At 36.2% G+C, this 26536-nt stretch overlaps 1 protein-coding gene across 1 annotated transcript in view; it reads right to left on the reverse strand.

Annotated features, from left to right (window-relative positions):
- Window positions 1–4265: 4265 nt before the first annotated feature.
- COL9A1 (collagen type IX alpha 1 chain) overlaps window positions 4266–26536 on the reverse strand; it is a 91273-nt gene continuing 69002 nt past the window's right edge. Inside the window, exons 33-38 of the mRNA XM_063098323.1 lie at window positions 25856–25888; window positions 22584–22730; window positions 22329–22383; window positions 20339–20527; window positions 12746–12823; window positions 4266–4459 (exon numbers count right to left, since the gene is read on the reverse strand). Of these exons, the coding sequence (XP_062954393.1) occupies window positions 4266–4459; window positions 12746–12823; window positions 20339–20527; window positions 22329–22383; window positions 22584–22730; window positions 25856–25888 (696 nt within the window). The remainder of the gene's footprint in view (window positions 4460–12745; window positions 12824–20338; window positions 20528–22328; window positions 22384–22583; window positions 22731–25855; window positions 25889–26536) is intronic.

The raw sequence follows: 26536 nt of genomic DNA on the forward strand, positions 1-26536 counted from the left end.
GTTCCATTCTGTTAGGTCTCAACCACAGAAATGCTCCAAAGGCGCTCTCACGTCAAGGTGAGCCCCACAGGGAACCTGTAATTGGTCTGTTGCAGGGTTCATGTTTATACTGTACTGATAAATGTAGTTGTATTTGTCACATGAATCATGGCTTGGCTTGTAATAATGAAGTTTATAACCCATCTCTGTGGCAGCTCATAAAAAGCTAATGATTTCAGGTGAGAATTATAAGCAGAAACAAAAGTCAGAGAACAAGCGATCCTTTGGGACTTTTGTTCCCCAAAGTGATCGCCTCACTAAAGTCATTTGAGATCCATTGCTGGAGAGGTCCCTGAGTGAGATAAGAAATATCCCAATTTACTTTTCTCATAAATATAAGCCCATATCATGAATGATAAGACAATAGGCAATAAATAAACACATAGCATGTTTTCTTAACAGAAATAAATTACACCAATACATGCAATGGATTTCTATGTTTACTAGATTGGGCAGTGACTTACATAGTTCTGAACTACTCTTACCTTCAAATCCTTTTATGATAAATAAACTAGGTGCTTTCTAAGGAATATTGTTGTCTTTTCATACACAAATTTTCAACTTGGAAGCTAAAGACAAATTCAAATAAATCTCAAAAAGAAAGTTAGAAGGACAATTTCTCTCATTGGTTGTTTCTCCAGTTTTTCTTGGGTGACTTGGAGTCAAGAGCAAGATGAGAAGCATGTTAAGAAGAAAGTTAGCATAAATTGCCATTTATTATGACAAAAAATAATTATCAGTCAGCATCCTGTTCCTAATAACCAAATCTATTAAATGTTACACTTACTCTAGCCAATTGTTTAAAGAGCATTTAAGCATGTGCATTTATAGATAGACATTATTACAGTTAGCCAATTTTGATTGAATATTTACTGAGCTATATGTACTTAATAATATCACGTCTTAGGTCACAAGTTCACTTAAGAAAACTAAGTACACCATTGAACGGTATTTATTTTCCTGTATGAAAAAAGGACTTGACCTATGTTTATTGAACACAGATATTCTTTTAAAAATTGATATTTAAAATCACTTATGTCCATTGCCCATTTGTAAACAGCAAGATTACTGGTTTGCTAGTATTTTTTATTTCCTCAATACTGCTTTTTTACTTCTTTTGCCAGGGCTACCAGCAAATGTTTAAAAGTAATTTTCTTAATATTGGTAATGATTTCATGTATCTCTAGTGACTTTCCACCTATGTTGGTTTACTTTTAAGCTCAGAGATTTTGTACCTCAGAAATACTATAATAGCCAAAAAATTAAATAATGTCATCAGATGTGTGTGATCTTCAAAAGCAGGGATTTACATTAAGCTTATTTCAGGTTGCAAATAAATCAGATTTTACTAATGATGTTTAAGAATAGCAATATTGGTTTAGTGAGCTTGAAATATAAAGTACCCATAAATAATCAAATCAATCACCTAACCTGATATAACTACTCATTCATACTCTTCTGGTAGACAGAAGCCAATTACCCAAAACCATGCCAGTGGATTTTGATGCTCAGTCAGACTGGGAAGTGATTTTCATAGTTCTTAGCCAACCTGTCAGATATTTGTGAAGAAACCATATCATGCTGCCATAGAAAATAAATGAGAAATCATTTGCTCTTCATTAACATGCCAGTTTCTAACCAACTTTATTTGCATGTTCCTCTCTTGGCGAGTGCTCTAGTTGACACTTCATCCAACTTCTTAAAATATCTCAAAGAGGATTTCCAAATTTCTATTTTGTAGAGAGATATACTTGGTCTAATTCAATATTTATCAACTCCCGTAGAGAGAATTTGCTGGACACTTTTCTTTGCAGTTTCTCAGTCAGGTTATCAACTGCTTCCGTAAACTATTTCACTTAACTGAAATTTATAATGCATTGTTCCCACCATTTGGAATGTGCTGGTTTTGCATAATGTATTTGTTAGTAGTTATTTGCAATGTTCCTTACTGTATCTGTGGAGCTTGTTGTACAGAATTTATATATATCAGGTTTGTAAAACAGTTGAGGGAACTTTTCTTTGAAATTTTATTTTTTTTAATTTTCTTACTAATGTGATACTGTAGAACTCAGAAACATGTTTATTTGATTACCTAATTTTTCTTTTGTTGTACTTAATTATGTCACTTCAGTTAAAATAAAAGCACTTTCATGAAGATTGTTTCTTTACATTTATTTGACTATGTGTCACAGCTCCTAAAAAAGTTTGCTATTTTTATAAAGATTGTTTTAGGGAGCTATAATAGATACCTCCACTTCCAAAACTTATCTTCCAAATGGGGGAAGAATATCCTTTCAGTCAGTATAAATGACACTGATTTGTGTAGCCAAGTTGGAATCTTAAGCACAATTCATGCTAGAAGCACAGAAGTAGATGCTGTAAGCAGTTTTTTAAAAATCCAAATACAGATTACATATTGATTGATTTAACCAAAACAACCGAGACTAGAATTTCAAAATGTATAGAAAGTACACACAAGAAAAACATTGACATCAAAAATCCTGTTAAGCTAGAGGTGAAAAGAGGAGGGGAGGGGAAGGGGGAAGGGGGCTGATGAGGAACTGGTCAACAACAGAAAGAATGATTGTGCGTCGTGATGATGAATAAGCCAACTGTACTGATCTAACCCCACACATTCTACACAATCACTGAAAATCAACCTTGTACCCCACATGCATATATAATACATTATCTAAAAAACTGAAAAAAAAAATTGGCAAATAAAAAGAAAAAAATCCTGTAGGGCTTGCTCTCCCTTAACTTGAGAGAATTGAGTTCTATAAACTAACTGAAGATATTGACTATTTTGTCCTGCAACTAGTCACTTACATTCACTGTGACGTAAAATGTGTACATTATATCCTTTTAATAGTTCAAGTAGATGTTGATGAAACAGCAAACCAGTGTGATTATAATAGTAATAAAGTGGTTGAGTGGTCAGGAAATAACTATCTTATTGTTAAGAATACCGTGCTTTAGCTGACCTGTCTTTATAAAGCTGATAATAGTGAAACAAATCATTTTTGCAGCAGTGAAGTTCTGAGTAGGAGGGAGATAACAAACCACTGGAATGAAGGTTCTTAACCTAGGAACCAAACAAGGCTAGATTTAAAAGAGTCCATGAAATGTCTGAAATAATATGCAAAAATATATATGTATATGTATTTGTGCATTTTTCTGGGGTATGGTCCATTGCTTTTATTAGAATCTGAAAAAGGTCCGTGAAGCTCTCCCCACACCCTAACACACACACACACACACACACACACACACACACACACACACACACACACAGAGAACATCTGTCACAGGGTAATATGCTTCATGGAATAGTAAAGACTTTTTAATTCTCTGTGTAGAAAAAAAGTACTGATAGTATAAACATACAATACCAATAATTTAAAAATTTTTAATGTATCTAAATAAGCTCAGTGACTCCTTTTCATTGAACATGATTACTTATAAGAAAACATGCAAGAGATTAAGAAATCATATTTATTTCTTCTTTGGTACAACCAGAGATGTTACCTCAAACCTTTAAAATAAATAATCTCATCAATAAAAGTTATAAATGCCAGGGTATTAAAATTCCTTCTTCGCTTTAACATAGAAGGACTCAAAATATTAACAGGTTTTGGGTACAGTACATACAGTTCAACAAAAATTCAGGCTGAAGATGAAAACCAACATGTGACTTAAGGAAGTCATTTTGGGTGACACAGCCCTTTCCTGCCACTCCCAAGAGAGCACATTGACAGGGATCGTAAGCACCAATTCTACTGAATGTAGTGGGGTGTCTTCATAACTAGTCTAGTCATCCTCTGTATAACTAAAACAATAAGCTAAGAACAACATCTGAATAAAAAATGAAAATAACTACTGCAACTGAGGTAAACCAAACTGTTGTTTTTGTTTATTGGCACAGTGGCCCACAATATATCACATATGTGTAGCACACTGAAGTTCAATATCCTGGGAATAGGATTATAAATTTATTTAAAGGGAAGGTTTTCTGTTTTGTTTTGTTTTTAATGCTAACTCTGCTGTCTTCCCTCCAAGAAAAAGGAAAGAGGACTTGAATAGCACCATTGTCTAAACAGATCGTCAAGTAGGACTTCTGTAATCACGTGGCAGGTAATACATTGACATCTTTGCCCCAGCTTCAGGTGGTGTTTCTCTTCCAAGCTCCTTCGCCAGGCATGGTTTATGCAGACAGCCATGCAGCTCTAAGCCTTTGACTGATCAGGCCCTTTGCTAAATGCTCGCTGACCAGCCTGCATGGTACAGGAGGCTGGCTCACAGAAACCTGGAGGACCAGGAGGGCCAGGTGGGCCAGGCACACCAGGAATTCCTGCCACCCCTGGGGGGCCTTGCTCACCATCCCGGCCATTTCTCCCATAGCTGGCAGGGCCTGGGTCACCTGAAACACACAAAACATTGCACATGTGAACAGGAGACTTCTCATAGCTGCAAATTGGCAAAAGGCACTGGACTTCTGCAGCCCACAATGTACAGAGAAGGGTCTTAATAAATGCTTTTGGAAAGGATGGGTCATGGCTGATGATGATGATAATGATGAAGTTAAATTAAATTAATTAAATCCCTTCATTGTACTTGGGTTTCATAAAAATTAAAAGTAGAAATGTCCCTCAGCATATCTAACCCACATTTCCATCAGTAGAACTGCACTGTGCAACATGGTAGCCTCTAGCCACATGTCTAGAGCACTGAAATGTGGCTGGACCAAATTGAGATGAACTAGAAGTATAAAACACACCTGGATTTTGAAGACTTAGTATGAAAATAAAATGTAAAATACTTCATTAACAATTTTTGTGTTAATTACATGTTAAAATGGTAATATTTTGCACACTGTGGGTTAAATAAACTATATTAATAAAATTAATTTCACCTGATTTTTTTATCTTTTTAATGTGGCTACTAGAAGATTTAAAATCATACATGCGACTCACATTTTTTGCTCACATTATATTTCTTCTGAACAGTGCTGCAATAGCAGCATCCCTTATTTCTAATAGGTGAGCAACACCTGTATGGGGAGAAGTCTCGCCCAGTGGTTGAAAACACAGGTTTTGGAAATAGACAAATGGCTTTAAGTTCTATTTCTGCCACTTATGAATACTGTTACTTTAGCAACTCCCTAACCTGTCAGTTTTTTCATCTACAAGATGGCATAATGCATTCCTTATAAATTAAATTCCATGATTGAAAGTACCTGATAAATGGGGGCTATTATTACAATCATTGAGATATTATTGATTAATGTCTTTTAGAAGAGTGTGCCGTGTGCCCTAGAAAATTCTATGATATTCTTCTCACTAGGGGCTTACCCCAACGTAAATTTCACCATAGCAAGTTCCTTGGGAACATTTCTTCCATTTGTCATTTTCAAAGATAGTCTGTTTCACCCAAGGGGGCACATTTTCTGAGGCATGGCACCCGTAACAGAGAGAATTTCTGTTGAACATTTACCCCATTGCACTAGCAGTTTCATACTATTATTGCAAAGGCAACTATGAAAAATCAGTGTTAAACCTATCATCTATGCCATGATAACATAGCATGATAGAGATCTTCATTTTAGCTCAGCCATCCTAACCTTGGCCATTCAGCAAAAAAACTGAAAGCCAAATCTACCTGGTCAATTACATATTTACATAGGTTTAGTTATTTTCTTTCTTTTCTTTTTCTATTTTAGTGGTCTTATCACATATGTCTCTTGTTGGTCTTAGTGGTTTGGTCTTGTTAAGTGGTTTTATTACATATATCTCACATACTTTCAGAAGGATAGTAGGTTAAAGACCCCATTTTACATATAGTATCTCATTCTTCCTCTTGTGCTAACAACTAGACTCACACACAGCAATGTCATAGGGAAAAACATTAACAAGCTTTAAGGGAGCATAATTATCTTTGAATTTATCCATTTCAAGGCTGTAGGTAGGCAGAACTGTAAGTAATTTCCCTTAATTTATCCTGTAAGCTTTCATTCAACTATATTAATTGTGATGAAGAAGATAATTATGTGTTTTTTCCTAATGGCAAAGCCCTTCTCCTTGATCTGCTGCGTCTATAGATGAGGCTGTAGCAGAACTGTGCCTTTAGCGGAGCCTATTTAGATCCCCTGACACTTGCAGCAGTTAAAGATTAAATTGATTTTTTTTAAGGTTTAAAAGATGGGCCAGATCTAAATGCATATAAAAGGTGGTTTTCATGCACCTCATCAGGACGAATGTCCCCACTGAGACATACCTGGTCTGCCTTAACAAAATCAAATCAAGCTTAGGAAGAGAAAATGCCCAAAGGAGAGGTGGAAAACCAGATAAGCACAGGGATCATGTAGCTCAGGGTTGGACAAGCTTCAGCCAAATCCTGTTTTTGTAAATAGTTTCATTACAACACAGGCATTGTCATTGGACTGTGGCTGCTTTTGCATTACAAGGGCAGAGCTGAGTAGCCTCAACAGAGATCACATGACACTCAAAGCCAAGAGATCTGGTTCTTTACAGAAAAAGTTTGCTGACCCCTAATGCTGTAAAAAAAAAAAAGAATTGGGGCCTGGATTAAGAAATTTACTAGAAGAAAACGTATAGTACAAGTATAACGAAAATTGGCCATTGATATTCCACATCAGTGCTGGGGAGACAAGAGGGAAGAGTGAGGCCCGTGGTAAACAAGAGTGGATCCTGGCAGCAGCGCTGCTCCGTCTAACCACTGCCATGGGGGATATGGGCCTGTGTTGTCAGAACTTCTGATAATTTTCAAGAAAAGCCAGGAAGCTGAATTTTTAAATAAACCTCTCTCAATTTTTTAACGTTAGCAACTAATTCAAACTTTCTTTAACATTTGTAGAGCCAGCCCCCTGCCTAAAATCTTAAATTGAAGGAAATTTATTCTCTAATATGCAAACAATATTTAAAAGCAGAAAGAACACTTTTCGGATTTTTATGTTTAGTTCCCACATTTCAATACATTCCAAAAGTGTTTTTAACTTGCTGAGTTTATTCCAAATTCCTGCTCATCCTTTAAGGAAAGATCTGATGAAGTCATCCTGTCTACTCTTGATTTATTTTATGAAAAGTACATCTAGTCCAATTCTGCCTTTGCCAAAGGCAGCGATTTATCCTTTGGAGCTTTGGATGATGTCATCATCATCACCTTCATCACTAACAATAAAAATGCTTTCTTTCCCTTTACCATGTTCCATAAACTCTGCTCGTTATTGATTCTATTTTCCTCATGAGTAAACTGAGAGTTAGGAAGGTTAAATAACTGTCCATGGTCCGAGAGCTAGAAAGCGTTGAAGTTAGGGATGAGTACCCTTAACCACTACTCTAACCTAACTGTATTTCCATGCCTATTGACTCGCTAACTCTGCAGAGGGGTGTGTGCCTCTGTGTGTGTGTGCGTGTGTGTGTGTTTGGTTGTTGTCATTTGTTGATTGAATTCATTGGGCCTGAGTTGACCAGGAAGTAAAAAGAGGCACGGTAACAGAGAGTAGTATTGAGTTTTCCAGAGCTCTAACTATCATAAGGAACTAAGGTATTTTTCTGAGGTTTTGACCTCTAGAAACGCCAAAGGAAAAGACAGCCTGTCAGCTAACAGGTTGTCAGTTTCTGGTGAGCCTAAACTTGTTGTGTGGGAGCCTCATTTTGTTGTAAAACTGTGTCACAGTTCAAGTCATTCAAGAAGTGAAGCTGACTCACTATAACGTCACAAAGTGAGCATAAATGTTTAGTCCAGCAGCCGCATTAATGAATGTCCATAAACTACTTTGCAATTCTTGAGAAAGCATGAATCTGAAGTGTTCTCATTCTGCTTTGCCTTCCTCATCTGTGTGTTAGCTAAACTAACAGCCTCATGGTTATACAATTTTCTGAAATTTCAAGTATTATAAAAATGTTTTTGCCAAACATTTCATGATTTTTAAGTGAATATTCATATCATTCTCTCAGTGAACACTAGAGGGCAGTCATGTCACACCGACGGAGGCTAATCCTTGCAGGAATATTCTGAAGGATAATTGATGCAGACTAAAATAATAATAATAAATTAAAAGTTGCAAATAATTTTCATCATTAAATATAGCATTTAATTATTAATCCACTGGTCATGTAAACTTTTTGTATGTCCCAGGGACTTTCTTATATTTCTTATACTGAGCTTACCTTTGTGGTAACAAAGCAGTATATGGTTAAGGAATTGATGCAAATTGGTTTATATAAGTCCCCACAACCAAATAAAAAAGCAGCAACAATGAAAATAGGATAAGCGGCTACTGCAAAACTTAAACCAAAACTGAATGTTTGTTTTTGTTTTTGTTTTTCACTCAATACTTGCAAGCAAAGCTCACCTATCTGCAAAGGTTGCACAAGAAAACTGAATAGCCTCGTTACCTGGTGTGGCCCATCACAAAGCCAGCTATAACTTCCACATCCAAGAAAGGAAAAGTATCTCAGCCCACAAGTCACCTTCCTAGTGATCACATACATATGATTCGTCATTTTTTATTCCTTTCCCCAGTGAGTTTGAATGTACAAAGAGGAAGTCAGGACCCATTGTTAAATATTTTTCCTTAAAATCCCCAGAGTGCTAAGGAACTGGTCCCATGTGGGCAAGTTCAGTGGGTGCATGCATAGATAGTTACTCTTAAGGAGACAACCCAACCAGCACTAACTGGCCTGTGGTAAGAAACTGATGGCAAAGGGGAGACTAAAGTCCCAGGGATCTCTAATGGGATTGGCATGGCTCTTTGAGAGAGGCAGAAAAGCAAGGGAGACACTGAGTGGCTATGGGGTGTGCCTATGTCACATGGCAAGGGTGGCAAAGACAAACTAATCTTATTACTGGACAACCAGCTCATCGTTTTGTTCATTATGTGAACCTGGACTCAGGAAGCATGAATATCTGCCTTGTTATACCTGAGAGACATTTGTCAGGGTGTGTGACTTTGAAGGTCTATATTTTCTCAAATATAAGAAGAGCAGTAACAATAACAGCTAAATTGCAGAGTGTTTGCCATACACCAGGCACTGTTCCAAGTGCTTTACATGTACATATACCCTCCTAAGTAACTCCATAAGGTTGGTGAGGTTATTCTCATCGGCAGAGGAGGAAACTGAAGCAATGAGGTAGAGTTGCTGACAGTACGTGTAAAAACAGTGTTTGAGCCCTGGCAGCTCCAGGGCCCGCGCTCCAGAAATATCTGCTCTGCCTACCCCTTGCTGTGAGAAACAAACTAGATCACGTACGTGTACTTTTGAAACAAAGCACTATAGTCAAAATGATAGTCATCACAATGGTTATAATAATCATCTATGGTCCACAATGTGCAATGTGCATTCCAACCCCAAAGGGTATGTAATACTTAACACTGCACCAAGTGAGAGATATACCGTTGTAGCGGGGAGACAGAGCACTAAAACTGTGCAGAAAGAATAAAGGAATTCTAATAACATTTTTTTCAAATATGTCAGATATGGTAGTACAAAGAATGATAAAATGATCTTTTTTTTTCATTCCCCCAAAACAACAAGGACAGAGAATCCTGTTCTGTATACTTTTTCTTTTAGGTAAGATGTTTATTTATCTAGAAGTTTCTGGATAAGTTCCTGCACAAAGTTCTATTGAAGGTTCTCTCAGGTCTTAAAGTCCTATTACTATTATGTTTGTTGGAGACCAGGAATCACATTCCTAATCACATTCCAAGCTCTACCAGGAAATAAAAAACAGTCTAGCCTCTCAGTGTATAAATAACCAGTGAAATGATTTACTTAGTGTTGCGATTTGGAGTTGAAGTTGATTTTTTTGGAGAAAAGGTCTGGGGCGTTAGGGGTGGTACTGATAGAAGAGTAACATATTACTGCCAATCAAGAACAGGAGAAAAGGCTGCAAGGGCTTAACTGGGGTCCAGCTTTGCCCTTAGCTTTCCTTCATCCACCTCAAAAAGCAGAAAGTAGATTGTTATATTAATAACAGTATAATAATCAATTTTTTTATCACCTACCAGAAACTGTCCTGAGCACTTTACATGGATTGAGTTTCATTAATCCTCAGAATTACACTCTCAGAGAGAGGTTATTATTAACACTATTTTATAAGTGGAGAAACTGAGGTGCAGAGAAATTAAGTAACTCGCTCAAAGGCATAAAGGGACAGAGTCAGGATCTGAACCCAGGACGTCTGAAGTGTGGAGCCCACACTCCAAACTGCCCATTTTCAGAGTACTAGCTTTAGGGGAGAACGATCCAAAAAGCTTCTAGTCAGGGACTTAATTTGAGAAATCGTTCGCTGAGTATATTCACAGTGTAGACAAGAGAATGTGAGCTGACCTAAAACCAAAGCCCCCCCCCCCCCCCCCCCGCGGGTTCCCCAGGGAGCGTGGGAAAGCGCGGCTCCTGCGCGTGTGCGCTCAGGTGGGCAGACCCCTCCTCTCCAGCAGCTGTGCTTTTGAAAGTTAGCCTATATTTTTGAAAAATTATCTGGAACTCAAGATTTTTCACTAAATAATGTCATATATCCTTTCGATTTAAATTTAACAAAAGCCCAAAAGAGACTATGGCGGTTGGGACATAGTAACCAGAAGAAGGAAAGCAAGACGAGTGAGATTCAGGGGGGAGCTGGAAGAAAACGAGATGACGAGCGAGAGAAAGGGGGGGTGTGCTGGAGTCCCAGGAGGGCGGCGATTCGGGAGGTGGTACTAGGAAGGGCCAGCAAGGACTGGCCAAAGGAGGAAAGGAAAAGAGAAAGGGCAGGTCTTAGGAGTCCTAAAAAAGGGAGTCCACAAGATGTTTTAACAAATCATATTCAAGTATTAAATCCAAGACCAGCTATAACACATTTAGTTTCTTTTCCTAAGGGAAAACAGGTGAGGGCCCCAGAGGGCTGCAAATGATGAGCTCATCCTACCGTACCATTTTGCCTACCCATGGATGATCGAATGATTTTTTGTTTGAGGAACCCCCCGTTTACCCTCGCAGTGACACTCAGCTCCCCCCAGTGGTTTACTGCACGTGGGAAACACTGCGCTCCCTCGTGGCAGGCTGGGACAGGCATGTGCACAGCTGGGCTTCCTCAACCTTCCCATTATTAAATTTAGCATGTGTTTTACCAACAGATTTTTTTTAAAGTAAGATTCATTAGAAAACATGATATATTTTCAGTACCAGAAAATGTTGCCAATAGTACAAGGCATTGGTTCAAGAACTAAATGATTAGTCAATAAAATGAGAAAAAGAGAAATTGTTAAGCTCTCCTATAAATATATAGATAATTAAGCAAGTTGTGATGATGACGTTTTATCAGCTTACTGCTGCCATTGCTGACACAGATGTAGGAGAAAAGCACTCAGTAAATTCTATTTCCTTTTCTTCTGTCTTTTAAATATCCATCCATGAATCCAGACTTCATCAGGTACTAAAAATCTTCTTTTCTAAATCTGAGTTTCAACCAGATTTTCTTTCCTTTTCCAATCACAAAAGCTTCCTTTTCCAATCACAAAATGTATTCATTTGTGAAAACATCTCGACAGACCCAAGAATCAGTTTTAGAGAGACAGTGTTTTAGTTATCTCCAAATGTATTCTTTTTTTTTTTTTTTTTTTTTTTTTTTTTAATGAGAAAGCAATCCCCAGGAGCAATGAAATGGATAATTGGAAAGCAATGAAGTTTTTGGTGACAATTATAGCCGTGGTTAAATATGTAAGCCTCTGGCAAAATTAGAAAATGGTAATTCCTTTTCCTAAGTTTCCCTAAACTAAGTTTTCCAAAATCCACTGTGTAAGAGAGTGACACCTTGCTTTTCTTTTTTTCCTGCACACCCCTCTCACCTCAACCATCCTCAGCAACAAACATCTAGGGGTTGGGAGCCTTCCTGACCCACTGCCTCAGCCACTGTAAGAGACTCTGCTGGAAGCCTGCACTCATGCACACTCTTAAACTGCTTCTGTGCTGCTTCTGTGGTTGGGCTTGTAAGTCATTTCCCAAAGCCTGAGTGTGTTCCAGCCTGGACTCTGGTGACAGAGTAGCCAGTGTGTAAAGAGAACAGAAAGCCCAGTGAGAGAATCCAGGCTCTTCACACAGAGGCTACCCTGTCGCCTGAGTCGATGCAGCTGTGATACGTGGCTTATGTGTGGCTCTTTGTGACTATGTGGAGGAATATTCAGGGTTTTTTTCTTTTTTTTTTGGTTTTTTTTTTCTCAGATATGAGTTTTTGGAGGGTCTGAATGTGTGAAAGGGAAGCTTTTAAAATAAAATTTCCATTACTTCCTGTACAACATTAGTAGTTGAAAACTTGGATTAATTTTTCTACTGCTCTGGCTTTTTAGATTAAAAAATAATAATAAATAGGAAACTAATCACTGGGCTAGACGTGGATAGGACCCCATTCATTTAGAATTTTACAATGAATGCAGTGTGGCTGCACCTTGACACTATTTTTCTTAAAGCATCTATTTAAGAAACTAAAATTTCAAATCCTGACATCTGTTTTCTCACAAAGAATGTAGATATGATTTCCAGATCATTTAACTCTTCATTAAAGCTGGTCTTGAAAACTCTATGCCAGCCATTATGATCACTTGATATGCTTAAGTGATCAAATAGCAATTCTTATAAAATGTTACTCAACTCAGACTGTCCACTTGCTACCAGTTTCACTACCTCATCCTGCCATACAACACACTTACCTGGGAGACCTGTAGCTCCAGGCAAGCCTTTGGGACCTCTTCCTGGAGGGCCACGTTCCCCCTTTTCTCCCAAGTCACCTGTATTTCATTAAAGAATTGTTATTTTTTATATATCTATAAAAATAAATTTCTGTATTTTTAAACTAAGTGAAGCCAAAATTCAGACGCCAAAAGGTCATGAAGTTGCCATAAACTAGACTGTAGGAAGCATGTAGCAACGCAAAAATCAAGTTTATCCTATTAATAGGTATAAGAAGAAAAAATCAGATGACCATATCCATAGATACTGAAATGATACTTGACAAAATTGAATATGCATTCATAATAAAACATTTAATAAAATAAGAATCAATGGCTACTTCCTTAATGTGGTAAAATAAACCCTTCTCAAGCCACAGCTAGCATAATGCTTAATGGGAAACACAAGAAGCAATTCCACTACAGTCAGAGCCATATAAAGATGCCCACTTTATCACTATTATATATCATTGGTTTGTGGAGTTAAAACCATCCCTATTTTCAGATTATATGAGTATATATCTTAAAACTCTAGAAAAGCAACTCAAAAACTACTACCAACAATAAGAGAATTCAGTAATCTAGCAGGGTACAAAATTAATATATGGAAATCAATAATTTTCATATCTACAAATAACAACCAGGAATAAGACATAGTGAAAAATACATATAATTTATAATGGCAATTAACATATTAAACAACTAGAAATAAGCTTAATCAGAAATATACAAGTCCAACATGAAAAAAAAGTTAACATTTCTAAAAGACACAAGAAGTCCAGGAAAATGCTGTTAAATGGAATGACACCAGCATAAGACATTGTCAGTCCTCTCTAAGCTGAATTTTCATCACCATCCCAGTGAAAATGCAAACACGTTTTCTAACCAAAAAAGGTGATTCTGAAGACAGTATAGAAAAATATATAAGCCAGAATAGCCACAAAATTTCCAAAAAGAAAAGCAACATGAAGGGAATTAATCCTACCAGATTTTTAAACCAATTATATTGATGTGGTACTGGTCCAGGAATAGACCCCCAAAACTGAATAGAAAACCCCAAAACAAGCCCAAATACATACAGGGATTTGTTTTATAATAAAGGTGGCATCTTAAAATGAGAAAATGTTGAACGATTCAATAAATGGTGTTGGGAAAAGTGGCGAGTCAACTGGAAAACAAAAAAAAAATAGACATACCCGACACCATATTCCAACATAAGTTACAAATAAATGAAATATTTAAGTATAACTTAAGAACCAGAATAAAAGATACAATTAGTTTATAACCTGAGACTGAAGTTGGCCTTTCTATTGTGACTCAAAATATGAAGCGTTCCTAAAATCAATGCAAAAAGGCCAACATGATAAAAAATGAGCAAAATACATAAGCAGAAAATGAAAATCGTTCTTAAATATATAAAAAATTCCCTGACTTTACTTTGATAACAAGATACATGCAAATTTTTTTTTTAAGGATGCTATTTTAATCCATAAGATCTGCAAAAATTCCAAAGTTTAATTAAATATATGCTAACAAGTCTGTGGAAAAATACACTACTACAAATTGCTGATCAGAGTGCAAATTGGTACAATCTCCCTGAAGGGTAATTTGACAATAGCTATCAAGTTACAAATGGAATTACCACTTCACCCAGCAATTCTACTTCTAGGAATTTATCCTAGATACAGACACAGAGATAGAGATAGAGTGTATGTTGATATTTTATACAAAAATAAAATATGTACAATGTTGACCACTGCAGCCTTGCCATGATGGAAGATTGGAAACAATCTAAATGTCCATTAAAAGTTTAAATACATTATGGTACTTCCACAGAATGGAATGCTATGCAGCTTGTGAAGAAGAACAAGGAAGCTCTTTGAGGTGATCTTCAGGACACATTGTTAAGTGAAAAAAGCAAAGTCCAGATCACTTGCTAAAAGACAATATGATTTGTTTTTTAAAGGATGTAGGGAAAATACATATTCATATATCCTTACATATTATTGCTTATAAGGATATATAAGAATCTAATAATAGTAACTACATAGTACGAAGGATAAAGGAAACTAGGCAAATGGGAGACAGGTGTAAATACCTTTTTATACATTTTTAACTTTTTGAACAATGTAAATTTAGTACAGTATTACCAAAAATAAGTTAATGAATTTCAAAAATTTAAAGTGAGCTGTCACAAGTGTCTATGTTTCACTACTGACTCATAATTTATAGGGAATATACTTTGGTTTGCAGCCAACCATGTGTATTTGCAAGACATTTACAAGACAGTTGATTGAATTTGGGGATTTGGCAGCCACAGTACAAAGTTGCATTAATTATACTGGCCCCTGCAGAGACCAAACCCAGCCACTTGGCCTCATTAATGAAATGCCTTCATGCATTAGTTAACAGGTCCTAAATGACTTCTCCTGCTCCTTGTGCTGCAACTATCCCATTAGTAGAGTAGAATATTATTATTCTACTATACTATTAGAAGATGCAATGGCATTTTGCAACAAATTCTATACATAATCATTTTTTCCAAATATCTGTATCAGTTCAGTTTTGAATCAAGTTTGTCCTAATTCAAAAAACAAAATTATGTACACAACAAAAATAGGAAGAGTATCTGACCATCTGAACATTATGCAAATTGTCAAAAATCTCTCATTTTGAAGTGAGTGTTTAAATAGTCACCATATTGATTTTAGTTGTCAATGTCCTTATGTAAATGTTTTTATAATTAGTCAACTACATTTTCAAAATAATTTACATTTATATAAATACCATATAAGAATATATAGCCTGGGCTGAACGCCTGTTCACATAAGCTAGTTTTTTTTTACACTCATCATCAATATGGCCTTACTATATAAGGAAGATATGACAATTAGCATTTTAAAACTAACAGCTTAAGCATTCTTGTTAACTTAGCGATTTAAATGTCAGATCACTGTAATTCTAGAGGCTGGCAATGAGAAGAGAATCTCTAAATATGCCACATTTTCTGAAGATAAGAGATAAAGATTATAAACTAAAATGTAGCTTTCACATTGAAAGTGAAAGGTAAACTTACTTACACATTTTAGTCTGAAGCCACACCAACTTTAAAATGTCACTTGCAAGGCAGAAGACCACTGTCTTAGTTGTGATGCTGTCTTTTGGTTATCAGTTTTAGAAAAACAAATTTTATTTTTATTTTTTTATCAAGAAAATTTTTATTGATGAATTATTATATGATCAATAATTTTCTCATTGTTGGACATGTGTAAATTGTTTCTAAATATTTGCTCTTATACATAGTGTCATCAAGATACTAGAGATGGGGGGTTTGGGAAGTGATAGGTCAGGTAAAAGGCATAAAGAAATATCAAGATTTGTAAGAATGAATATGCTAATAATAAATTTAAAGTTTTAAGTAAAATATATCTCTCTCTATATATAAAATGTTTTAGAAAAACAAATTTTAGATGGGCTCCAAGACAGAGCTCACTGTGCAAATGCTTTTCCACAGGAAACCATTCACATAGGCTGTTTCTGTCTATCAATCACCAGGTTAATCTAATTCTTTAAATCTTGGTCATGTCTTCTTTTGAGAGATACAAAAACCAGCTCAGGAAACTAAAGGTCCACTTTTGTTAGGCTACTCAGTCAAAAAATACACATAAAGATCTTGTAAAATAAGCTTTACATAAGGTATGAAGGAAAATGTGCAGTTTGAGCAGAAAAACAGCTCATGAACAGAGTGAAAATTCTCACTGCTTCAAAGTTGCTATTTATTTCATTTATTTGAAAGCTATAGTTGATGATCTGTCTCCATGTGAGCAGATTGATACAGAAAAAGTTGTCAGTCACAGTTATGGCATGTGTATTTTCTCAAACCTTCATTTACATATTGACATGTCTGATTCATACTAAAATATCTAAAAATACACAGCCTTACTGAAAGAGACTTAAATTAATCCAAACCGTGCACATTTAAAAATAATATTTATGACACAAAGCACTAATGTAATACTAAGCAAAGTGTACATAAGGCCAGTCAGAGGTCTCTCATGTTTCTGCTTGAATATACACATAAAATATACATGCAGCATGGGCCATGGCCCTAACTTGTTTGTGTAATATTGTATAAAACATGTTAGTGAGAAACAAAAGAAAAATTACAGATAGGATCTAAGCTTTGACTTTGATTTGAGGCAAAATTCTATGAGCTCCTATTGAAAATGTTCCACTGTATTTTTCAGAGTATTTTTTAGGAGGAGGAAAACATGACTAAGACATAACCTGAACTGTTAAAAGCATTAATAATAATATAACTTATTTGTTTGTTATTTATGTAGGAGTTTCTCTGGAAAAAGACTCTCAAAGTAACTGTATGGTAGAGCAAGACTCACACCGTCCCTTCTTTACGGGGCATGGTGGGAAAGGGAACGAGCAATAATTCTAAACTACGTCTCTTTCTAATTGGTGGAAAATTTAAGTTTCAAAATGGTGGTTTATTTTCAGAGAAAATTTGAGCTTTAAACCTTTGGATAGTAGAAAACTATATGTTCATGCTACTGTTCCTGTATGTGGTGGGACGAAAAAGTTCAAGTCCAGTTACCTAGTCTTCTATTTCCAAATATGTGAGAGATTGATAAAGATCTGATAAGATCTTCCTGCCTCCACCCCAAATTTACAGAAGGAAAACTAAAAGAAGACACTACTTTAAAAGAATCTAATCATGAGAAAAGGATGGAAGAGGGTAGGGATAGAAAATCCTTTAGAAAAAAAGAAAAGGAATATCACTTCGGAATATAGTTTATGTAATGAACACTGAAGAAAAATTAGGGGAAAATCCTTTATATGATCAAGCTATTATTGACAAATGAACTTAGTGCTAGAGACATTTTCCAGGTTCCAAATATAGAAACATATTTCCTTTCAAAATGAGTTTCACCTTCTAGAGGCAACCCAGCCCAACTTAGCCACAATTCAATGTTGCTAAAAGCTGTCCAGAAAGCTTCCCAAACAATTCACCTTTGTTTCCAGTGGTCCTCAACCCCAGCTGCATATTAAAATTATCTGGGGAACATTTTAAAATCCCAATGCCCAGACCAATTAAATCAGAATCTCTGGAAACAAGACCCAGGTATGGGTAGTTTATATGGGTGATTCCAATGAACCAACAAGGCCAAGAAAAGGAGCTTGGGACAGACTCTCTCAGTGCAGCAAGTGACACAGACATTTTCATTTCTTAAAGGAGAGTTCTGTTACTGGCTCAAAGTTAAGCTATGCCCCAAATATGGAGACTTCCTTTTAGCCAAAGAAAGTAGGGCTGCGATTTCTATAGACCTGACAAGATGTTCCTTTCAGTAGGAAAATGGATGAATGGTCCACACCCGTGTTCAGCTGCATCAGAATCACCTGGAAGGTTTATTAAACCAGACTGCTGCGCCCCGCTCCCAGAGTGTTGGATTTAGTGTTTCTGGGGTGGGCCAGAGAACTTGCATTCCTAGCCGGGTCCCTGGTGATGCTGATGCTGCAGGAACCACTCTTTCAGAACCACTGCTCTAAAGTGACCTCAGGAAAGACTGAGTCATCATCCATGGGCTATGGAACAACAGATCCAACCATGTCAACAATCCACCCAAGGCGGTAGAGTTTCTTAGAAATGGTTTACAGACTGAATTGGAACTAACCTTAGAGAGAGCACCTAAGGCATGAGCTCCTAAACAGGTAGGTAAAAGCAGGACAAAGACGAATAGGTATGTGATTCTTTCAGAGAAAATGCCCTGTTCTCTTTAAGATGAACTCTACTCTCAGCTCTCTATTTGATTTTGTCCAGCCTCTGAAAGCTTTGAAATTGTGCCAGCCTTACAAGAGGCCCCAATTAGAGCTCGTTTTTTTTAACATGCAGCTCTGCACATGCCAAAAAATAAAATAAAATGTAATTAAATAAATTGTTCCAGCTGAGGGTATAGTTAGCCAACTGCATCAGCAATTCATTTATAGATCCAAAAAGGCAGCTGGCTTGCCCTCTGACCATTCACACCATAATATTTATCCCTAATTGGAGCACCACTGTATTTTTAAAAAAAAAAAGAAAAGAAAAGAAAAAAGTCTCTCTCTTGTTTTTGATGGCGCATCTTTCTGAAGTCCCTCAGAGAACTGTCAGTCAGTCATTATGATATAGAAACACTTCACTTTATTTAGTCCTCTCTGTAAATTATCCAAGGCACCTACTCATACAACCCAAGCTGACATACCTCAACTAGCAAACACCATTAGAGGCAATCAGTCCTGCTAAATACCTAACACATTTACAGCCCTGTTTTTCTGCAAAATACTGGATGCAAGGGCTTAACTTGCTTAAACAAAAGTGGAAGAAACAAACTCTCACATATTAAAGAATAAAGTTAGATTGTTCTCCAGAGCTGGAAAAAAATCTATCAAAACCAAATATCCAATGTCACTTTTCTAAAGAAGAGGGAGACTGAGAAAAGAAATGCCAACTACCTGATCAATCACGTGATTACTTTCCCCAATGTACTTAAAGAATAAAATACATAAGGTGATCAGCCCTAATTTTAAAACTTCAGGAAGCTTTTGAAATAATGGGAATATGGGCTGGCCGTTAGCTCAGCCCATAAATTTAAAAAAATAAAACAATGGGAATAGCATTTTTCTCAATACCAAGACATATTTAGTATGTGTTATCTTAGGCCTCAATAAAAATTTTCTAAATATATAAGATCTTATTAACTTTTAAATGTTAATTATTTCGATTACAGATAGGATGGAAACGATCTCTAAGAAGCACTGGATTTTATTTTCTGCAAGACATAAGTTATCTTCTAAACCTGTTTTGTGTGTGTGTGTGTGTATGTGTGTCCTTTTTTTTGTGACCACGCTCAGCCAGTGAGCGAACTGGCCATCCCTATATAGGATCCAAACCCGCGGCGGGAGCACTGCTGTGCTCCCAGCACCGCACTCTCCTGAGTGAGCCACGGGGTCGGCCCCTAAATCTGTTTTATAAAATGCAAGCCAAAGCCTGTGAGTGGGTCCTGAAATCAATTTAGTGATGAAATGGGGTGGGAGAGGGCAAACAGTATTTTTTAATTACATAAAATAGACTAGAATAGAATTAGAATTAAAAAATAAAAATAAAATAAATAAGAGGGAGGCAGCTCCAATTCACGATGCAATTTTTCTTACATCCTGCTACCAAATTTTGTTAGTTTAATAAGAGAAACCAACATTGTAAAGACAGTTGCCATCTTAGAAGAGCTCTACAAAGACTTCAGAGTAAAATAGCTGAAAGATCCTTTACCAGATCCTGTAAAGTTTATTTTTAACTATGATTGAGATGGAGTCTAATTAAGGAAGATCAGTACTAAAAGTCAGGGGACCTTAACTCTAGTATTTAGTCTACTGTTGCGGTACAGCACGGTCAACAGAATATCATATAATGGTTTTCAACTCTTTACCATCACCACTGTAAAAGAGAATAATACATTTTCTTACTTCCCTGGATATTCAGAGATTGGTAAAACGTGAATTCCTTGGTTCCACCCAAGCAAAATGGCTTACCTTTAGGTCCCTTCAAACCAAGAGCACCAGGGGGGCCTTTAATGCCTGGGAGTCCACGAATTCCCATCTGACCTGGAAAACCATTCTCTCCAGGAGGACCAGGAGGACCAGGGGGGCCAGGACTCCCAGGAAGGCCGGATGCACCAGAGTCCGGACGCTTGAGACTAGCAGCCATCTCAGCAAAATGCTCTAAAAGATAATAAAGAAAACAACCAAGAAAAGTCAGAAACATGAAAGTGATTCAAATGAAAAGAGAGGTATTCCAAATGCCTTTCTTTTACGTGTGTCACCAGAGCTTCAAAATTAGTGGTAAGAAATGAATAAAGTTGGATAATTTTTTCATGGGCTCTCTGCCAGGAAGCTTCACAAGTGCTGTTTTATTCAGCTCTCCCTGGATATATTTGGTCCTGCTGTTTTGAAATAAAGAGGTGAGTGGAATTTTTAAAAACTTAAATGGCAGGGCTTTAGGATTAGTGATGTTCTGGAAGGGTGAGGGTCACCTGAATCCTGTCTGGGTATCTGAAAACCCAGGATAGAAAGAAAAATGAGTCTCTTAATATGGGTGGAAGTGAATGTGCAGAAGCTTTTTAAAAACCAAGAATTAGTATCCAGACACCATTTGAGACCTAGCTTCACATTTTCAGTTTGAAGATATTTCATAACCTTAAATATCCTAAGGACTCATGGCTTTTTATAAATTCTTCCTCTCAAAAGATTTTTTTTTTTAATTCGTTTGTTCGACCACAAACATTAAAAATAACCTATTTGGGAGAATGGTCACAGTCTGTCTTAAAAATTAATAACTGTGTGGGCTTTTTCAGGAACCATTAGATAGATTCAGAATTACTCACTGAAGCCATGAAGTACAAGAAAATCTCCCCACTAAAATAGCCCATAGGAAATAGTCTAGTGTAATATTTTTTAAAGCTTTGGAGTATAAAGAATATAAATCAAAAACAAATTTCTAACCAACATTTTTAAATTAAGTGTAAGTACAAAATTGTTTAAATTGTTAAAATGTTTAAATGTTTAAATTTAAATGTTTAAATGTCTGTCTTAATGTTTAAATGTTTAAATTGTTCAAATGTGAGTATTCTAAATTTGTCTTATTTAAGAGTTAGCATAAAATCATAATTTTTTAAATATATAATGTTTACAACTGAAATAGACTTTCATGATAAAATGTCTGCAATGAAGAGACCTATATTAATTTTCAAATATAGGAGTGATAATTTCATTCCTGTTTGATTCTGGAAAACTCCACAAGTTTATTAGACAAACTGGACAGTCTAGTGAGCATACAAAAGAAGAATATTTCTTCATGACAAAGTTGGTTACATCGGAATAAGATAATTGTCTGTCAGAAGGCTCCAGTGTCACAGGATCTTCTCAGTTATAGGTACTCTCGCACATCCTCATTTGCTGTGTACCTTCATAACTAGACCAATTCTGAAACAAATAACAATTGCCATAGCTACAGACGCTTTTAGATAAAGGTTAGCAAATGTGAAAATATATCATCATTTTGGTAAAATGCTAGTTACTGATTTTTCACATATGTGGTACATGAATGAAGAAAATGTCCTTATGCTTCTTATGAGCATGGAGTCTGTCAGTTACCATATAATCTAGAGAGAGCCTAGATACACACTAAGTAGGATCTTGAGGAGGGGAGAAACACCTGAGAATTTGTGTTCCAAAGGAAAAAAGCGTGGGTGCATGTGTTTGTGTACTTTTTTGTAAATTAGCCTCCTTGGAGGGGAAGAAAAAAGCTTGCTAATGCAGAAAGATAATATTTTACTTTGAAGCTGTAAGCAATTGTGGATGGCAACAATTGGATACACAGAATTGGCATTAATATCACTCAAAATACCCCACCTTTAAAGCATGCAAAAAGTCACTGTTATTTGCCCTTGCATACCTACAAGAATAAAATATTTAGAAGCAAAAGTTTATGGTGGAAAAAGTCAAACATTTATGATTTATTTACCTTGTATGACTCTCATGCAAACCTGCTTAATGTGCTGGTCCGTCGGTGCTCTACCCTGGGACGGAAAAGAAAAAGGCAGTTTACACAGGGAACCATAAAGAGAACGTTGTTAAATTGTAAACTGGCAGACTCTGCAAGGAACCAGTTGGTTCAATTTACAAGAGAACTTGCTGCTGAGGAGCTATGTCTAGTCTATCCCCCACAGCTGTGGGATGGGGTCTCCAAAGGAAATCATAGGGACTGCCAACCACTCACCGGAGGGCCCTGGGCACCAGGCAGGCCGGTGGCACCCTGATCTCCCTGCACACCTCGGGGTCCAGGTGGTCCTCTTGGTCCTTCCTCTCCAGGAAGCCCTTGACTTCCTTCAGGCCCTCTCAAGCCAGGATCCCCAGGGTTACCCACCTGGAGCAAAATAGCACACTATGAAACCAGGGCTAACCACAAGTGATGTGTCTGTTTAACAGTAATACACTTACATGAAATTTTAGGTTTCCTACATTCTATCAGTCTCCTAGGAAGTGTTTGTTCAGAGGTAACAAATCTTTTGCCTTTACTTTTACCACAAGGTGAAGACACGTAAAACCACACAACAACTCACCAGTCTTTTAGAATTCCAGATTGAGTAAATGCCTAAATATCTTTCTTTTTGGTACAGTTACTATTTCAAAATGTTCATTGGAATATTACATTTTTAAAAATTACATTCTTCATACCTTAAGCCATTTTCTAAGAGCAAGTTAGTTTTTAATAAGACTTGTTATACATTTTCTGGCCACAAAAAGGCTGAGTTCCTACAAGTTATGTTACTTTGTGTATCACCAAAGCAGCAATCACAAAATAAAGGTATTTCCAGGAACATAATCTATTTATTTTAGCCTTTATAACATTTTTTTGGAGAATTTGAAAATGCTAAGTGTATCCAGGAATCACGAAATACTAACATAAACTAAATCAATGCACTAAAAATATCATATTTAAAATGCTGCATTTAAAATACTGGGCCAGAAGAAGTTCACTATTTATCTAAGTATTAAGGAAGTTAAAAATAGAAATATTAAGGAAGTTAAAAATAAACCACTTGTTTCTTTAGCACAAAAGTATATATACAAGTCTGATTTTTTTTTTTCTGAAAGCAGATCACTAAAAGCATTTAAAAGAATCTTCATCTAAAATAACTGCTTTAAATTGGGACTAAATTAATTCACTTTTTGTTAAATTAAAAGTTTGTTAAATTCCTCTGGTGGAATTCGTAGCAGAGCAGCTACAGTGTACCGTTGTTCAGAATAAAAACGAAAAGATAAAAGGACAGGAGGCAGCAAGGGAATGCTAGCGTTCAAGATATGAATGTTTATAAAGCGATTTAATCCTGCTTCCTTTTCATATGCAATGTTTACTTAGAAAGATTTAACTTTTTCAAACATTCAACTGTTTTAAATTGAAGGGAAGAGAAGATGAAGCAATGCTTTCACTAGACATCCAGAAAATGTTCTGCAAGTGTGCTTTTTTCAATCCCTCCTTATGCAATAAATTGAGATTCATCAAAGTCAACTTGCCAGAATTGCTTCTAGAAAGATATCATGGCTAAAAATACTTCTCGACAGACAGTGTCAGCAGGGAGAGTTAAAAAAATATGATGGAAGGCTGGGGAATTGTCAGGTGCCTAGGGTGCAAAATATGACAGCTTCTAGAAAGCTGAGAAGAGAAGCCAAAATGAACTCAGAAATGCACTAAAGAACTGGTAGAAAACAAAGGAGACCAAAGCAGAGTGTACTATCTTGCTGACAATGGCTGAAATATTGCTAGAATAAGGAACGGGCATTTCTTGATGAAGAGATGAAGGGCCCACATGGCTAGGACGTCACAATGGCCCTGGGTCTTTAGGAAAGAATTCCTCAGCTGAGGGATGTTACACTCAAGTAGAAATCAGGCTACAGACATCTCCTACTTAGGTTTGTCTACACTGAAATCAGTGAGGAAAGTGAGTGTTTGTGTTAGTGACTACTTCCCCTGATTCTGGGACAATATACTTCATTTTCCTCAGTATTACCTGGGCACTGTCAGGTAGGACAGGGGAAGGGAAGGAGGTTATGAATCAAGAGCTAATTCCTAATATTATATCCCAATTGGAAGCAATTAACTTATTTCGACCACTGCATTGTTCATTCACCTTTTTTCTTTTAGAGCTTGAATTCTTTCCATTGAACATTACTATTTCTAGATAGTGATGTAGGATTTCTATTACCAAACTGTATCAAGGCTTACTCTTTATATTTTTCTTAATTCTAAACCATTCCCATCAAAGATTCTTAGGCATAAAATGTCACTTGAATCTTGAAATATGGTAATTAGAGGCAGATAGTTAACACGATGTAATAATATCCATCTTAGTGGTGTGCTAAGAGCCCAAGGCTGGGCACTGTAACCAAGTTTGGGTGGGTTGTCCCAGAGAAAGTGGTGCTGAGGATGGATCTAAATGCTTACGTAAGCAGTAGCTATACTAAGGAAAGAGGAAGATCATTCCAGGTGAAGAGAATGAAACAAGGTGTTAACAGCATGGCATGAAAAAAGAACTGCAAACGGATGAAGTTCCACATATGGAGGAGAGAAATTTAGTGAAGCAAAGAACACTTTATCAAAGGCTTTGTATACCTTGCTAAGAATCTGATTTTATTCTAAAAATGTTATTCTTGAAGGTTTGTAAACAGAGAAAGGCTACACAGTGGGTTTTATCTTTTTATCTAGACTACATTGGCTACTGTGAAGATATGTTGAACAGGGACAGAGAGGAACGGGGGAAATTCCAGAAATAGGAAGGACTTGCAGATTAACTAGAAGCTGGTGATTGTGGCATTTGGGATTGAGGTCTGAGCTTCATCTTTTCTCCTTTTACTTTCTTAAGTTTCTAGCTGCATTAGATATGCATTCCTTTCAAACTGGCAAATCATCTCAGGTTATCTACTAATTGATTCTATAATTCTGAATATATCTGATCTCTAAGGATATCAGTTTAGTTTCAGTAAAATGACAAAATTGAACAAGATGCTCATTTTGTAATTCTAATAAATCTCTATTATATTTTCTTTTGCATTATGCCTCTATCTTATTTCCCCAACTAGAACACACAGGAGATTAAGAAAAGTACTGAAATATTTTGCAACGGTGTAACTGCCAACAAAATTCAATTATACTCTTGTCATCACACAGCACAAGTCAGTTCTTTAAAAATGACCCATTTGGGAAGGAAATTACAGTATTATCATGTAACACTCATTGAGCCATTTATAATATGTAAAAAGTTCCTTTAGAGTGGTTAGTTTGAAAGGTAGATCCATTTACACAGCTGTAAGGTATTTTTCTATTAGATTAATCCATTACCTAAGGAATAAATTTAGACATTTATTTCCTTGAAGGTAAGTCCTTTAAGAATTCAATTTTATAAAAATGATTTGATAAGGCAGAGTATTACATTTTCTACAGCTTTATTGATATTTTTAATTTTTTGTACCATTAGTGTTCATTATACTTACAGATCCCTTTGGGCCGGGTAATCCTATATCTCCCTAAATCAATAAAACAAAATTATATTAGAACAACGTATTCACATTTGATAGTTTCCTAAAAAACGTTAAAAAGGTTGTTTTTCTGCTGAAATATAGAAAACCATGAACAGATTAACCCTGGCACTGCAGAAAAATATTAGACTCAAAATTTAGATTTTAGTCCGAGTTCTAGTCCTACTTCTGCTACTTAACTCTGTGACCCTGGGTGAGCTATGTAACCTCCCAGCCTTTGGCTAACTTATCTGTTAAACACTGTTAACAGTGTTTATTTAATAAGATCTCTCCAAGGATCCACCCAGGTCTAAAATGCTAGGCACAGAGAATTGAAATGTGTAAGTCAAAAGATATTATAATAGCTTTGTGTTATAAAATACAGTAGCCATTTAAACCTGATGACTTCATTTCTGTAACTCAAACAATATTCTTAAAATTCATCCCAAAAGTCTATCAAAGGAAATATGCATGCTTTTATGCTTAAAAAACAAGAACTTGAAAATCTCCCACCACTAATTCTAAATATGAATTCAGCTCAAGTGTTAGTACATCAATTAATCTCCACTACAAAACAAAATGATTTAAAACCTTCTCTTAGTCCATAAAATGAACAACTTCAACAGAAAATAAAATTGGAGTAACCCTCTTACAAAT

This window comes from Cynocephalus volans, chromosome 5, assembly GCF_027409185.1.
Source record: "Cynocephalus volans isolate mCynVol1 chromosome 5, mCynVol1.pri, whole genome shotgun sequence".
NCBI classification, from domain to species: domain Eukaryota; kingdom Metazoa; phylum Chordata; class Mammalia; order Dermoptera; family Cynocephalidae; genus Cynocephalus; species Cynocephalus volans.